General features: G+C 54.0%; 1 protein-coding gene across 1 annotated transcript; it reads right to left on the bottom strand.

Moving 5' to 3' along the window:
• Window positions 1-6: 6 nt before the first annotated feature.
• Window positions 7-12,588, bottom strand: MFSD14A (major facilitator superfamily domain containing 14A). Its single transcript, XM_006105080.3, has 11 exons — window positions 12,493-12,588; window positions 10,311-10,373; window positions 9,386-9,513; window positions 7,799-7,913; window positions 7,014-7,232; window positions 6,700-6,813; window positions 6,005-6,076; window positions 3,089-3,201; window positions 1,899-1,996; window positions 1,080-1,243; window positions 7-406 (listed from the first exon to the last, which is right to left on the bottom strand). The coding sequence occupies exons 2-11, from the start codon at window positions 10,335-10,337 to the stop codon at window positions 200-202; spliced, it is 1,257 nt and encodes a 418-aa protein (XP_006105142.3). The 5' UTR covers window positions 10,338-10,373; window positions 12,493-12,588; the 3' UTR covers window positions 7-199.
• Window positions 12,589-16,182: the final 3,594 nt, after the last annotated feature.

Here is a 16,182-nt window from a genome sequence, read left to right on the forward strand (position 1 = left end):
GGCCAGGAAGTGGTGCGGTTAAACAAAAGGTTTCTTTTCAAAAGAAATTGTAACATCTTTGGAAAACTGTCCAGGAGTCCATGCAGATCCGTTCCTTAAGACACCCTTAGAGTGTGGAGGTGACGTGGAATGTACATCAGCACTCAGGCGCAGTCAGCCTGGTGCAGCTGGAGAAGGCTCCCTGGCCGCGGCCGCTCGCTCACACGTTCGTGTCCTGGAGTAAGGGTTCTTTGGCTTCTCCTGGCGCCTGTGTGCTGTGAGGGTGGCTGTGGCCGCCGCAGTGCTTCCTCCAGCTGCTGGACCGCAGGCTTAGGTTGGTGTGTTCCGGGATAAACAAGGCCACCAGCAGAGCCAGCAGCACCGAACAGGCTCCAAAGAGGAAGGGCGGGCCGGGGATGATGGAGTTCTAGGGGAGAGAGAGCCAATGAGCGTTCCTGCACAAACATCTTTGTGCATAAGAGGCTGCTTATCTTGTAGTAATTACCGGTCGCTATGAATTAGAAGCCAACGTTGCTCTCTTTCAGCATTAAAGCCACAATGAGGACAAGCATTCATTCCCTTTCAGGAGGAAGGAGGTGCTCTCAGCCTCATGAGGGCCTGGGGATAAGACCCCAGAAAGCAGCCTCTGCAGAAACAGTGTCACTGGCGGCACAGGATCTGCACACCCCAGGAAATTCACCTAATGCTTGTTCAGGAGAAACCAGGACAAACCTCACAAGGAAAGCCAGCAGCTCCAACAGACCTGGTTCCAGCCAGCACTCGCACTGCAGGCCTACGCACCGCCCACAAACCACCGCCTGACTCACTGAAACCAGCCTGAGCTGGTTACAAGGTTAGTGAGCAAGGAAACTGCTGAGTGGTCTGTACTGTTTGCCGTTAATATTACAGCTGTAACGAGGAGGCCTAGCAAACGACGCCCCTGCCTTTTCCACAGGAGGCTGCTCCGGCCCCGCAGCAAGACCAAACCAGCACGCTGAAACCGCTGTAACTCTCGGAGGGGAAAGTACGCACCGCCCATCAGGCCTTGGTTTTTAAGTGCTAGTCAGCCTGAAAGAGCGAGAATGTCACACAATCTTTACCTGTTCAAAGTGGTGCTGTGGGCTGGTGTTTGTCCCCAAGTCCGTTCCTGTCATTGGCAGCTCTTTCAGTTCCACGTGGAATATGTAGAAAATGAACCCGTAGAGAGCTGGTCCCAGACCGTTGCACAGCCCCCGAATGCCTGTTATCATCCCTTGAACGACACCTGAATGGTTGGGACAGAGCGTCACTTAGTGCAGCTCGGGTCCCGGCGACCCTGGAACCTGCACCAAACATGGGAAGCCAGAGCCCTTCTCAGACGCTGGGAGTTTGCTGCCATCGCAGTCATCGGCTGACAGCGTGACTGGCTGATGCAGCGACAGTGCGCAGTGCGCAGAACCCTTTTCCCCCCCCCCCCCACACACACACACACACACCCCCGCCGAGGTTCCCAGGCAACGAGTCCGGCCAGTTCAGGAGCACGACTGTGTCCCCAGTAGTCAAGGGTAGCCCTCTTGTACCTATTTGTCTCTGAGATGATCTCATTCAAAATGCAACTTGCATTCCTTTCTCATGTACCAACCAAGTGGCCACTGCCTCTCTTGTAAGATCCCCCTTTTTATGACTAGTTGCCACTTCCAATAATTATTGGCATTTTAGGAACTAATGTTCCCACCACAAAGCTAAGACGATACACATGTCTGCCCTGTGCCTTTAGAGCACTGAGCCCGGGAGACGTGCGCGGGAGCGCCCCCAGGGGTCTGTCCAGTCACCGGAGCAGACATAAGGGGTCAGCGTGAGGCCAAGGCTCTGTGTCCCCCAGGAGAGGACAGGGCTGGAACATCTGTGCCCACACAGCTGCTACGAACCCAGCTACTCACCTTGTTGGTCGGCATCAGCAGTTCGGGACACGAGCGCGCTGACGGCAGGAAAGGTGATACTGGACATGGCGGCCACGGCCCCTGCGGCCCACATCATCCTGTGGGCAGAGTGGCAGAGCTAAGACCCCTGCTCCCCCTGCCCGTCTCAGTGGGCACCATGTGAGCACTAATGGGAAGCCACGTCACTAGACCCTGGGAAGGTCCTCCTCCCCCCAAATGTGGAGAATAATGTATAAAAATGTTTCCAAACACGTGAGGTCAGTAACTTCCTACAGGTCCCCACCGACTTCTGATTCAGTGGAGGCATCACTGGTTTGATCACAACTTTGGATGCTCCTGGTTTGATGTTTGAAATAAATGTTTTATAAACTGTGAACAACTCCTAAAAGCTGGACTAGAAAAACAAATGCCACCAGAACAGACTGTTCAGTTTGTGGAACATGAGTCCAAACTGGAGTTCAGTCCTGACGCCTGAGGACAGGGGGACACCCATCCCTCCCTCATGCAGGGAGCCAGCCTGGCAGGAAGGGAGACGTGTCCAGCAGGAGGCTGGACCGAACCACTGGGCTTGCCTCCCAGACCTCTGCTGCTGCCCGCTGGGGCTACTTAACTCTTTCCAACAAGGTAACTGACTTGTAGGCTCAGTTGCTATGGGATTATGTGCTTTTTTCTGAAGACAAACTGATGGAGGCAATAAATGCTCATTAGAGATTCAAAGGCTCCATAACCTCCTTCAAAACCCAGCCTGTGAGTCAGCTATGAAATGTCCCTCTCTGTCCCCAGGCCATCCTAGGACATTCACACACAGGAGAGATGTGTATTTTACACAGTTCGAGGGAAAAAAAGCACAGTAAGACTGACGTCTAAACCTCAATTGAGACACAAAGAACTACAAAAATTGAGTTATATCTCAAAACAAGGCTAACACCAACAGTTTAAAGCAGTGGTTCTCAACCTTGGCTGCACATTAGAATCACCTGGAAATCTTTTTAAAATCCTATTTCTGGGCCTCAGCCTCCGGAAATTCTGTTTTTTGTTACTAATGTCGTGGCCCCCACCCCATAACAAAGAAAACAATTTCCGGGGATGCGGCCCAGAAATCAGGATTTTAAAAAGATTCCCAGGTGATTCTAATGTGCAGCCAAGGTTGAGAACTACTGGTTTAAAGGAATTAAAATAAGTACACCTACCAAGGTTCTGAACCGAAGCCATACCACGCCAGCTGTAAGATCTGAAATCCCAGGCCCAACAAAATGGTGTTCTTATTTCCAATGGATCTCATGAGTAAACTCAAGACTATGGTCTGGAAAAAAGAAAGACCAAATAGTTTGTCAGAACAGTCACTTTAAAATACGGGGTGACGCCTCCCGCTGGGAGCAGGTGGACTCCTTTCCTAGCTGGGGCTTTCTGCACAGCCGTCCTAAATCGAACCCCCCCCCCCCCCCCTCCCCCGCAGGCCGAGCAGGCCTCCCTGCGGCGGTGCAGCGCTGGGACCTGGGGAACGGAACAGGGAGCTTCCTGAGCAGTTCTGAGGTCGAGGTGGCAGGTCAGAGGGTTCCAACCAGGACCTGGGGACCCCTCTGATGTGACAGCTCTACTCCGCAATGCTTATTCCCCGAATAAAGGAAACCTCAACAGTACAGTTATCCACACCGCCTTCGCCTGCACTCCCGCTGCTGGCACCAGGGCCCAGCGCACGGTCCCTGGGAAACAGCTGCCCCCCGTCTTGGCCAAGTCACCTCACGGAGACCCCGTCTCCTACAAAATGTCCCTTCCGTTTGGCAGTGACGGCACCTACTTCACACTTGGTCACCTTCACACCGTGCTTAGCACCGTGCCCGGCACAGTGGATACAAGCACTTAATGAACACGGTTATGAGCGGACGGGTTTTCCCGCTGCTCGTTCTCTTTCAAAGGAAACACGTTTGGCAGTGACCCGGGGACGGCGGAGGTATTCCTGCTCTTCTAGTGAAGGTGCTGCATCTACCACACAAGACAGCGAGTAAATCCGCAAAGAGCAGGAAGCAATTCGGAAAATGACTACTTGGTGACTGGTGACACTCTAACCTCCCAATCATCGAGGCTCACGTTCGCTAAGGCAGCCACTGAAGAGTTTCATCAGATTTCAGCACCAGCAAAGGGTCCTGAAGGATTAGGACCCACCACTGTCTTCTCAGACGTCCCCTCCCACAGGCCAGCAGGAGACTGGTTCCCAAGGCACAGACTCGGACTACATTCCTCACCCACGGCCGCGAAGGAAGCCCCGCGGGAAGCAGGGCGCAGAGCAGCCTCCCGCACACACAGGCACTGCTGGGGGCTCCTCCCAGCACAGGGGTTCTGCCTCGTCTGTGTACCCCAGCACCAGCTCTTAATAGTGTTTATGAAAACGTGATTTTAAACGTCACAATATTCTCAATGGAACAAATTGCTTAGTATATACAGTGTACAACACAACAGGAAACAAGGCCATATCCTGTCATTCACTGTAACTCGTTTTGGAGACAGACTGATTTATGACGTAACCAAGATGACAACTGATTAACATTAACAGTTAACCATATCTGCCAGGGCCCGACGATACCCCACTGGACTCTGGGTCAGAGGGCAGTGCCCGTGTGGCCAGTGAACAGGGCAAAGTGCTGGTCAACAGAAGATGCTGACCTGGGGGAGAAGGGGACACAGCACCTATTTCACAAGGCACCTCCAGGCTGCGGTGCCATGAAGGAAAGGGTAGTGTGAGGGGGGAGGAGGAGGAGAAAGGTAGAGAGGGAGGGAGGAAGGGCCTGGGCCGCAGGGCACTCAACGTGGAGCACCGAGGCGGCGAGCCTGTGGCTGGCGGAGAGCAAGGCTCAAGAGAATCTGCCCAGCACTACCAGAACCAATGACAGGGGCCCTGCATACCCACAGTTTCATATTAACCCCCACCCCCACCCCCCAATGCTGACAAGCTTGTTGCTAATTCTTCAAACTTGTGAAGCGCTTTGGGGAACCTATGCCCTAAGTTGGCATCTGCTGGGCTGTGGGCATGGTGACGGCGAGGGAGGGCCCAAGGCAAGTGGGAGACACCCTGCCTCAGCCTCAGTGAACTGCTGCCCGGCTTTGCCATCCAAACCCTAAACACGTCCTCGCCATCTCAGCTCGGCGGCCTCAGAGAGAGAGCACTGCGTTGGGAGCAGCTGGGCTGAATCCCAGGGGGCAAGGTGGGCGGGACACGCCCAGCTCCATTCTGACCATGTGCCCTGTCCCTGTCCTTGGTGCTCCGCTGGCTCACACACACCGCAGGACCTCGGAGGCTGCGAGCAAGTGAGTGTCCACACGCAGCGCTTCCCAGCCCAGGGCTGCCAGGAGGCACCGAGTCACAAACAGCACTCACACTCAGTCACGTGTGGGCACTGGGGGCCGTGGAGGAGGCACATTACGGGATTTAAAGTTTATCACTAGACCTGCTCCCACGCACAGATGATGTCTGCAGGGGGCGCCCCGCTAAGGGATGAAGACTGCCAAGCCCGATGGCACGACCCTCCTTCCTCCGAGCTTCCTCTGAGCAGGCCCGGGACCTGCCCGCCTGGACCAAGTGGGAAGCGTGTGCGATCGCCTGCAGGGCCCGGTCACTGGACTAGAACTTACTGTGGAACAGAGAGAGCTTGCTGGCCAGGAAACAGATCTAAGAAAATCCAAATTCTTCCTCAAACCGCCAGTTACATCCGGGTCCCAAGACACCATTGCAAGCCACTCCTCTGCCAAGGCCCCCAAAGGCCTCCCGCAGGACCGGTCCCTCCACCTCTGGACTTCCTGTCCCCTCCCCGGAGCCGTCCTGCCTGTTGCTCCCCACACACCAGGCCCAGCCTCTCCTTATACAGGTGTACACCCTGCTTATTGGTGCAAATCAATACATTATCGCTCTGACTTATACATCATACGTTGGTATGTGTCGGTCAGTCCCCAAAATCTCATCCATATTAGCTGCCGGACAAAGTGAAATTTCTGAGCCTGTAGCCCACGGAGCCCGACAGGGCGACTCCACCGAGACCCCATCCCGGGTGCAGCCGGACGGCAGCCAGGCCCACCCTCCATGACGTCACTCGCGGTGCCTGACGGAGACTCACCTGTGCAATGATGGAGAGGATGCCGAGGACCGCGATAAAGGCCGCCACACTTTCTGGTGAAAACTTCATTATCTGGAAGGTTCCAGAAAAAGTCCCATCAACAGAAAAGCACAGCAAACACCACACTGATGCCACGGCTTGCACAGCAATATTAAATGAGCCAGAAAAAAATCAAACTACTCATTTGTAACCAAAGTATTCTGAGGAAAAACCTGGCTTTCCCGGAGAATCAAGATTTATGGTAAGTGTTCACGTGCTAAACATATACCCACTTAACACAAGGTCAGCAAATCTAAACCTGTTTAGAGGAGCGAAACGAGACAGCCATCCAGCGCACAGAATCCACCTGACAAATGAGCAGCAGGTTCTGTGCTCTTCTCGGGGTGCATCGCTGCCGAGACCAGGGCCGGGAGGAGAGACGGACGCTCCTGGGCAGCTGCTCTGCCGACGGGCGCTACAGTCTCTGAGCGGCCGGGGCTCCCCCCTCACTTGCGTGGGAGCAAAGACAAGCTTGAGCCACCCTGACGCAAGGCTGTCTCTGCCTAAGGAACAGCAGCCACGCGGCAGTGACGCCGGTGAGCCGGTGCGTCCCACATGGCCTTCGTGTCTCAAGTCTCCGCCAGCCCAGCTCCCTCGGATGGAGGTTTCTCTCTGCCATCCCAGCCCCAAGCGAGGAAAGCGGGGTAAGCGCTCACCTGCCTGAGGTACAGGAAGAAGCTGGAGTACTGGCCCGCCTCCGGGAGGTAGGAGAGGAACACGGTGATGCAGATGAGCAGCACGATGGAGTCCTGGCCCACCTTCTTCAGGGACTAAACGGAACCACGGAGGGAGCATTCCCGTCAGCGCCGAACTGCCGCGGGCCGCGCGGACACCCCTTTCTAGTTCCTTTCATCCTCCCAAACCACCTCAAGAGGATTTCAACGTTTTCCCCAGAAACACCCACAGCCTGTTATGCTGCCCGGACTCATGCACACACTCTGCCCCAGAGAAGGGAAGGGGGTGAACTTGCCGCGAAGGGGTCGGCCTGCTCCCAGGAGATGGGTGCCCCCCAGGATGCGGGCCGCATCTTCTCAGGCAGAGACTCGGGCACAGCCACCAGGATGAAGCAAATGTCCAGCAGCGCGATCGCCGTCGCCAGGACCACCACCAGGCTGTCCCCATACACCCGGCCCAGGTATGCGCCGATGGCAGGGCTGATCACCAAGCTCGCGGCGAACGTGGCGGAGACCTGGAGCCAGGCAAGGTCGGAGGTGAGAGTCAGGACTGACCCCTTCCTCCCACAGCGGCTGCCACCCCTGCTGCCCCCCCCCCCACACACACACCTGTGCCTCACGGGCTCTTCCTCTGCAGGAAGGAAACCAGGCACCACCTGTGGGCCTAACCTAGGCCGACACGGCTCCTGCCTTTGAGAGCTGTGCCAAGGCCAGCGGATGCGAGGGGAAGGCACGGGCCACGCGGCACAGCAAGGCCTGCGGGCTCGGAGCGGGGCGTCTGCCCTTGATTTTAGGTCAGCCATGTCCAACTCCTGACCTAGTAAAGGAGTCCTTAGTTCTATATAATGTTCAAAAGAACTTCAATAACGTAACAAGATTCTGTAATTTCAAATCTGACATGTGTGACCAAATACATACGGAATGCAAGCATCCAAACGTACAAGCTCTGTACGTGAAACAATGTGTAGTGTAGTCTGAAGGGACGAGTTCATCAGGAAATGTGTTGGGCACCGCCACGCACTGCCCGTGTGAGATCACTAGACAAGCCAGGCCCCGGGGCTGGCAGGAGAGCGGCCCGCACCTGTCCATAGGCCATGCTTCTTTCATGCTCTTGGGTTATGTCCGCCACGTATGCGAACACCACGGAGAACGTCACTGCGAACACCCCAGACACAGAGATGACGGCAAAGTACCACCTGGAGGGAGAGAAGGGGCAGGAGAGGTGAGGGCCTGACCTCCCCGGGCAGCTCGGCTCTCTGCAGGCCAGGAAAGCACAGGCCGGCGGCCCTGGGGCAGCAACACACTCAACACATGACCGTGCGGAACACGTAAAAGTAGCCAATGTCTCCAGTCAATCCTTGCCCAAACTGTTGGAATTTTTAAGTGGCTTCGTTGTTTCTACTTAAACCAGCAACAAAGCTATTGAAATCCAACCACTACTGTTGCCCACAGCACGGACACACAGAAACAAACTCAGCCAGTAACACAGGTCACTCTGGGTTCCTGTGGCCTGTGTACAGAGCCTAGACGTTCTCCCATCGTCTCCAGCTCTGTGAGTGCTGGCAAAGCAGGCAGCTCCGTCTTCTCAAAGAAGAGGCCCACGGAGTGCTCGGAAGTGAACTGGGAAGTGACTATAAAGAGCGAACAAGAGATGATAAAAAGCTGAGTCCAAACATGTTTCAGCGTCATGCCCAGGACAGCTTTCAACATCGCCTGTGAGCATGTGAGCGTTAGCGAGCCGGGCAGTGGGACCGTGCTGCTCCCTGACTGCTCTAGCGCTGCCCCCCACAGGCGGCCTCTGCTCATCCCGCAGCCACTTGTGACATTTCTTGGGCCACTCGTGTTCGCAAGGGTCTGGTCCCTCCGATGCAGCACTAACGCCAACACTCAGTGGACAAGGACATTAGCCAGAGAGCGAACCGATTTACCACTAAGCTGGGCTCTGGGCCTTGGGACAGCCATGCTCCGGCGCCTCCCCTCCCGCCCTCCCCAGCGAAGATGCCGACTTTCACCAGGGGACAGTGAGCCCAGCCGTGACACCACGGGCAGCATGTGCCTGAACTCAGACGCTGTGGGGGGGGAGGGGGGAGCGGCAGGAATCCCCGTGGTCCTTCTAGAAGGCGTTGTGCCCGCCCTGCCACCTGCCTGCCCTGGAGTGTGACCACGAGCTGAGAGCTCGGGCCGCTCCTGGACCAGCGAAGGTGGCAGCGGACGACAGCAGAGGGAGGTCTGCTTCCCCGGAACGGCACGCCAGCTCGGCGGCCACCACGTCCAGGCTTCTCGAACATGGACAGGCATCAGTCTCAACTTCAAGCTACTGGGGCTTTACTGCTATGTAACAAAGCGACTCCTAATTAATACAGAGAGTGATGGTGACCTGTGCTAACATTCCACATAACAGAATGGGAAGCTGGCACCCTAACCAGTCCCTGAACTCCAGCGGCCGCTCGTAGGTGTCCGCACGATGTCTGTCGCCCCTCGTTCTGAGAACTTTGGGACCCATCACTCAGCTACTCCACCTGCAAGGGCCTCTTCTCCGCATCGAAGACTCAAGCACAAGAACACAATGCACACACAGACGGGACAGCCACAAAGTGAGACAGTGACGGGAGTCAGCAGGCAATGAGCAGAAGGGCTGTTTCGTTGCTGCAACCCGACGGGCACCTACCACGGGCTGATCTTCATTAAAGGGATCGGGGCGCAGGTGAAAAACACTGTCAGCAGCAAGAAGGACTTCCGGCCCCAGACGTCAGAAAGAGCACCAATGAGCGGGGCGCTGAGGAAGGACAGCAGACCCTGCGGCGGGAAGGGAAACAGTGCATCACGCACGTGATGAGCCCAAAGTGAATCTACGGGAGAATCTTAAACCAGCTTATTTCCAAAACAAGTGTATTACCAAATTCTAGATGACAACTCATTTCTTATCTGTATGTGATTTCAGAATGCCCCAGGACTGTCTAGAACAGCGGTCGCCAACCAGTGGTCTGCGGACCACTGGTGGTCCATGAGGTCCGGAAGGTTGGCGCCCGCTGGTCTAGAATTATCTGCAGGGTCTCGCTGCGTATTAAATATGCAACGCTCCAGTGACTTCGCAACCCCAGGAACTCCACAGGAGCAGCTGGAGAAAGACTATCGTGTTAATTATGTTTTTATGGTCACAGGCTGTTTACAAAATCCACTGGTAAAAGGAAATCTGGAGTAAAGAACATGCAGAATATGCCAGACCTGACCAGACTGACACAGTTCTGTATTTCTGCATTTCTAAAATAGCTCTTTTCTCTTCAGTTTATGTTCTTACCGGCAGTTTACAAAAGCATTCGGATCTCGGTAATAAAATGCCAACACCTACACCCCGGGGGACCCGATGGGAAGGGGTTTATCAGTGTACACAGTTGGCTACATTTGAGTCAAATTAGATTTCAAGCCCAGCGAGTTTAAGCACTTAAACCTAAGACACACTCTAGGTGTAAAAATGGACACTTATTGGGTCAATTAACCAGCCTCACATACTGGCAGATTACATGGCATGCCAGTGTATTAGGTGGTGGGTGTGAGCACATGCATGCAGACTGTATACATACGACTGATCCTACCTTGACTCCTTGAATCAGGCCATTCATCAGAAACGTATGTTTAGGGAAGGTTTCATGTAACACCTAAAGAATCAAAAGAAAAACCTCAGGCTACATTTGTCTCAGTAAACCGTCTTAGCTACGTTTTAAACCATCCCGTCATAACACAACCTCCCTTCATTTCCTGCAGCTCAGCTCTGAAGGACGCTGAGCATGTGAGGAAATGCTGCCCCGAGCACGGAGGGCCCTCACCGTCCCAGGCCCTACCAGGCACTTCACAGACACCCTGTCCCTAAGAAGGACCCCAGGCGGACACGGAGACATGGTCAGACCCCTGCCCAAGGCTGCACGGGAAGTGGCACAACCAAAACTGAACCAGGAAGGAGGGTGTGCACGTCCATGTGTGTAATCACCAGCCAGTCTGCTCCCCTGTGTGAGCAACTGCTCTCCCTCCCTCACAGACAGGCGCGTGTCGTTAGACATCCGAGAGCGAAGACTGGGGACACCAGGGGCATGGGAATTGCAAAAAGTGGGTCTAGAAAGTTTCCATCAAGTGAGAGAAACCCCAACCCATGGAAATGTCCAACGAGCCGTTCAGTGCTCCCAGGCCCAGCGGGTGGAAACCACAGGCCTGGGTCCGCTCACGAGGAACAGGCCCTGGGAGCCCTGGTGACAGTAGCCAGAGGGAAGGTGCGAGAATGAAACTGGCGCCTGCGCCAGGGCCTCCACGGCTTGCGCAGCCCCGATTGCTCAGTATTGGGCTGTGTCACCGCCTCACAGACGCACCGCGCTCCCGCGCTCTCCCTGCCGCCCCGTCCCTCAGACCCAGAGGAGGGCAGTGGGCACAGGAAGGGCGGGACTCTCCTTGGGCAGAAAAACTGCTCCGTGTGCTTCCTGTCATCTTTCAGGGAGGCCTCCACCAGGGACTGCACGCCTCCCAGTTCCTCTCCGCTGCCGTCAACGAGAATCCACCCAGTGGCTCAGACGGAAACTCGAGGGCATCAGGAATGAGGTGTTTTAAGAACTTACAGCCCTAACCAGTTTGGCTCAGTGGATAGAGCATCGGCCCACGGACTGAAAGGTCCCAGGTTCGATTCTGGTCAAGGGCATGTACCTTGGTTGCGGGCACAGCCCCAGTAGGAGGTGTGCAGGAGGCAGCTGGTCGATGTTTCTCTCCCATCGATATTTCTAACTCTACCCCTCTCCCCTCCTCTCCGTAAAAAATCAATAAAATATATTTTAAAAAAACAACAAAAAAAACCTTACAAAACCTGAGAGTAAAGTCAATAGTCCTGAAATACCAAGTGCCCAGGATGGTCTGCAGCGAAGGACAGAAGCCATCCACCTGGACACGCCAGGCCCTGCGAGGAGCAGTGGGACCAGCACACACGGGCCTAGTGTTTCTAGGACCACAGGGCAGTCAAAACAGGGAAGCCACTCCTCAGCGTTACAGACCCTCAGACCTATGGTCATTCATTCTCTTGATCTAATGTCATCAAACCAGCAATTGATGACTGAACACCTTCTTCCTGCCCCTCCTCTACACTAACACCCCCTCCTCCCTCCTCCTTCCTCATCTACACTAACCCCCCCCCTCCTCCCTCCTCCTTCCTCATCTACACTAACTCCTCCCTCCTCCTTCCTGTCCCGCATCTACACTAACCCCCCCTCCTCCCTCCTCCTTCCTCATCTACACTAACTCCTCCCTCCTCCTTCCTGTCCAGTCTACACCAGGGATCAGTAGCCAGCACCTGGCTTGTTCACTCTGGCAGGGAGGTCTTTTCCCAGGTCCCAGAGGTGGGAAAGTCTGGGTGAGACCAGCTCAGCCTGTCCTAAGCCTCCCTTTCTACACGGCCACCTCTGGATCTTGGGCTTAAACCAAAGTCTGCATGTGGAGACGCAGCCACATGAACGAGTCTCAAAATAAGCCTGCGAGTGACGCAGGCAGACCCTGTCCCTGAGCCTGTGGGTGTAAGACCTTGTCCACCCCGGCAGGCACGGTCCCTGCAGAATCCCCCGCCCAGCCCTCCCGACAGCGAGGGAGAGCAGGGCTGAGGAAGACAGTGAAGCAGTGGAAACCGCTCTGAAGGTGACGGTATTAGGAGAAGTAGCACGGAAATGAAGAAGGGCTGTCTCACCCCCTCTCCCCCCGGAACTGTAGAAAGAGGTTTTAAAGGAAGTGATAAGTGAAAAGATTACTTACCACCAACGTGGGTGCCGTCAGTAATCCCCAAGCAAAAAACTCCAAAAAGATGACGATGACGGCGTGGTACACACTGGGGGAGCCTATTCCTTGAGGCTGGAAAACAGAGGCAGCCGATCAGCAGGGCCCGCATCGGCGCCCGGCGCTGCCTCCCGGGCACACCTGCTACTTCCTTTCGCTCAATTCTCCTTTTCAGCAGCTCGCGCCTGGCCCTCTAGCTCATCTTTAGAGTCATTTTACCAGTTCGCACGGGAAAGCGTGTTCCTTCTCCAGTGAGTCAGAGAGGCAGTCCCACTGTACTGAAACCCATGGAGAGCACATGAAAGCCAGCCTCAGGGAGCTCGGATGGGCAAGTCCATTTTCAATAAAATGCAAACGTGAGCCTCGGGCTCTCGGCCTCCCACAGGCCGCTCCGCCGTCAGCAACCTGGTCAGACGCGAGAATAACCGCAAGGCTAAGGGGGGCTGCGGCGGACTGACCCGCCTGCGACGGAGCACAGGTCACCATGACAGAGCCAAAAGGACTGACTGCCTAAATGCCAAGGAATCACGCGCCTCCAGACGCAGGCAATCCGACTAGAAATGGGCAGAGGACCCGGACAGACATTTCTCCCAGAGGACACACAGGCCTAGGGACACAGGGAAAGACCTGAGGGGTGCCATGGAAGCCACCCTGAGGTACCCCTCACACCTGGATGGCTGTCATCGAGACATCAACAAACCAGTGCTGGGAGGATGTGGAGGAAGGGGAGCCTCCCACTGCCCTGTCCCCGGGAATGCAGATCGGGGTCAGCCGCTGTGGAAACAGAATGGAGGATCCTTGGAAAATTAGAAACAGAACTGCCTATGAGCCAGCAAATCCACTTCTGGGCATTTACCCAAAGAAATCCAAAACGCTAATCCCAAAAGGTATTATGCACCCTTTACCCCTACGTTCCTAGCAGCATTACTTACAACAGCCAAGATACGGAAGCAACCTAAGTGTCCATCGACAGGCGAATGGATAAGGGAGATGTGATAGATACACACACGTGTACACGCGCGCATGTACAGTGAAATATTATGCTGCCATAAAAAAGAATGAAATCTGCCCTAGCCGGTTTGGCTCAGTAGATAGAGCTCGGTCTGTGGACTGAAGGGTTCCCAGGCTCAATTCCAGTCAAGGGCACATGCCTGGGTTGCGGTCTCGATCCCCAGTAGGGGGCAGGCAATCCATGATTCTCTCTCATCGTTGATGTTTCTATCTCTCCCTCACCCTTCCTCTCTGAAATCAATAAAAATATATTTAAAAAAAAGAAAAAAGAATGAAATCTTACCATTTGTGACATGGATGGACCCCAAGGGTACTTTGCTAATTGAAGTAAATCAGACAGAGAAAGACAAACATGATTTAGCTTATTTGTGGAATCTATAGAACAAAATAAACAAAACAGAAAACTCACACACACAGTGAGCAAACAGGTAGCTGCCGGACGGGAAGGGTGTGAGGGGGCTGAGTAAAAAGTGAAAGGGATTAAGAAGTACAAACTGCAAGTTTTAAAAATAGTCATGGAGCCTGGCCAGCGTGGCTCAGTGGCTGATTGTCGACCTATGAACCAGGTTTGATTCCTGGTCAGGGCACAGGCCCGGGTTGCAGCCTCAATCCCCAGTGTGGGGTGTGCAGGAGGCAGCCCATCTCTTATCACTGATGTTTCTCTCTCTCCCCCTCTCCCTTCCTCTCTGAAATATATTTAAAAAATGATCATGGGAATGTAAAGTACAGCATAGGGAATACGGTCAGTAATACTGTACTAAGTATGTATGGTGTCAGATGGGTGCTAGACTTACTGGGGTGAGCACTTTGTAAAGTGTATGAATGTCTAATCCCTATGTTGTACACCTGACACTAATGTAATACTGTATGTCAACTATAATTTAAAAAACACCAGAAGGCACTTTTAAACTCATCTGTCCCAAATGGTCCACACCGAATAAGAGATACATCAAAATATTACATACAGTTTTTAACGAAAAACTGTTATTTCTACACTAGGGGCCCAGTGCATGACATTCGTGCATGGGGGGGGGGGGGGGTGTCTCCTCAGCCTGCCTGCGCCCTCTCACAGTCCGGGACCCCTCGGGACATGTCCGCCTGCTGGTCGTGCACTGGGCTTCTAGTACTGTGATAAGGCCACGGCACCTTCACCAGTGGCATGGCACACAGCAGGTGGTGACATATGTGCTGAATTTAACCTGGGGAACTGTTCTGTAGTGAATTACGTTGTTTTCCACTGAACAACTGTTCTTGCTTCCAGGAAGTATAAACCCTTTTGGGAATCTCCCTAGAAAATATAAGTCAAAGCAAATGGTGCAAACAGGTTCAAGGTGAGCAGACCCAAGAAGGAGCTCCTGACACGCAGGCGGGGAAAGTGGGTTTACAGGTGCGAGTGCGTGAAACACAGTTTATTCTTTTATTGTTATTTTTGTATTATTTGCCATACGAACAACTGTAAACCCACTTTGCCCCACTTTGTAGAATCACACACTTTCATATCACTTGCCTTCACTGTGTCTGACTCAAAGGGCAGCCTAATGGTTAGCCTCCCCCCCGCCCCCGCCCCCCCCCCCAGCCCCGCTGACCCCCAGGAGCTGAGGATGAAGGGGATCTTGGAAGGGCTCAGTTCCCCCAACTGTTACCAACTGTGACACATCCAACTTTCTGACAAATCATTAACAGCTCACTGCACGGCCTGTGATGGATGTTAAGGTGACTGACCAGGCTAGAAAGATGCCCTTTGCAAAGGACAAAGCAAGGCAACCTGTTAAGGCTGCTGAGCACCAAGCAGAACTGCGGGGGGAGGGCACCGGCCAGAGGGAGCTGCGCCCAGAGCTGCGCCGGGCCAGGTGCCCGGCACTGGACTGAATACGTCCACCCAGCGGTGCAGCTTCCGCACGGGAAGAACTAACAACACCCAGTGGCGGCCTTCCTCCCTTTCTTAAGACATGTTTGTAATGGTGGTCATCTAACCAATTACAAGTCGAGGCTGGAAATCAAAGGCCATTTGAAAACCACGTCTATGACTTTATAAAAGGTTTACTTTTGTTATTTTTTTAAATCGATGTTTAGAGGGAGAGGAAGGGAAGGTACCATCACAAAGCGAGTGGAACACCCATGGGCTGCCCCAGCGCCCCCCACCGGGGGTGGGTCCACCTGGGCACGTGCCCTGACCTTTCTGGGCACGGGATGATGTCCAACCGACTGAGCCACACCGGCCAGGGCAGAAGTTTTACTTGCAGAGTTATGCTTGTTTTCATTAACAGCTAGAGTGGGTTAAATTATAAACCCTGCCAAAAATTACCGACACTTACAGAGATGAAAATGTCTCCTGATTATATGTAGGAATAAGCAAAATATCAATAAAAACCATCTAGAACTGTGCTGGCACACACATTTTATCACAGTAGATGTGTTTTTGCCACTTTGGACTCACATACTAGGCCCTGCAGGAATCAAAGCACAAACAAAGCCTCTATTCTAAAGGGGCGTCCAGGGCTCGAGGGAGGTACAACCAAGTGCATCCAGATGACACACGATGCTCTCCCCACACCCCTCCCCCCCCCCCCCATATGTAATCCTGGAACCTCCTGAAACCCTACTGGTGCGAGACTGGCTTGTCCAAAAGCAAGCTCTGGAATTCACTACAACTCTGAT

The sequence above is a fragment of the Myotis lucifugus genome, unplaced genomic scaffold, assembly GCF_000147115.1.
Source record: "Myotis lucifugus unplaced genomic scaffold, Myoluc2.0 scaffold_633, whole genome shotgun sequence".
Classification (NCBI taxonomy): domain Eukaryota; kingdom Metazoa; phylum Chordata; class Mammalia; order Chiroptera; family Vespertilionidae; genus Myotis; species Myotis lucifugus.

Bases quoted from the DNA above. Each gene is read 5' to 3' on its own strand.
- MFSD14A (XM_006105080.3), bottom strand. From the start codon at position 10,337: ATGAATGGCCTGATTCAAGGAGTCAAG. The intron at 6,814-7,013 runs GCAAGTTCACCC...GGTTCCGTTTAG, and splicing joins AGCAGGCCGACCCCTTCGCG to TCCCTGAAGAAGGTGGGCCA. The intron at 1,244-1,898 runs GTGAGTAGCTGG...CCAACCATTCAG, and splicing joins TGCTGATGCCGACCAACAAG to GTGTCGTTCAAGGGATGATA.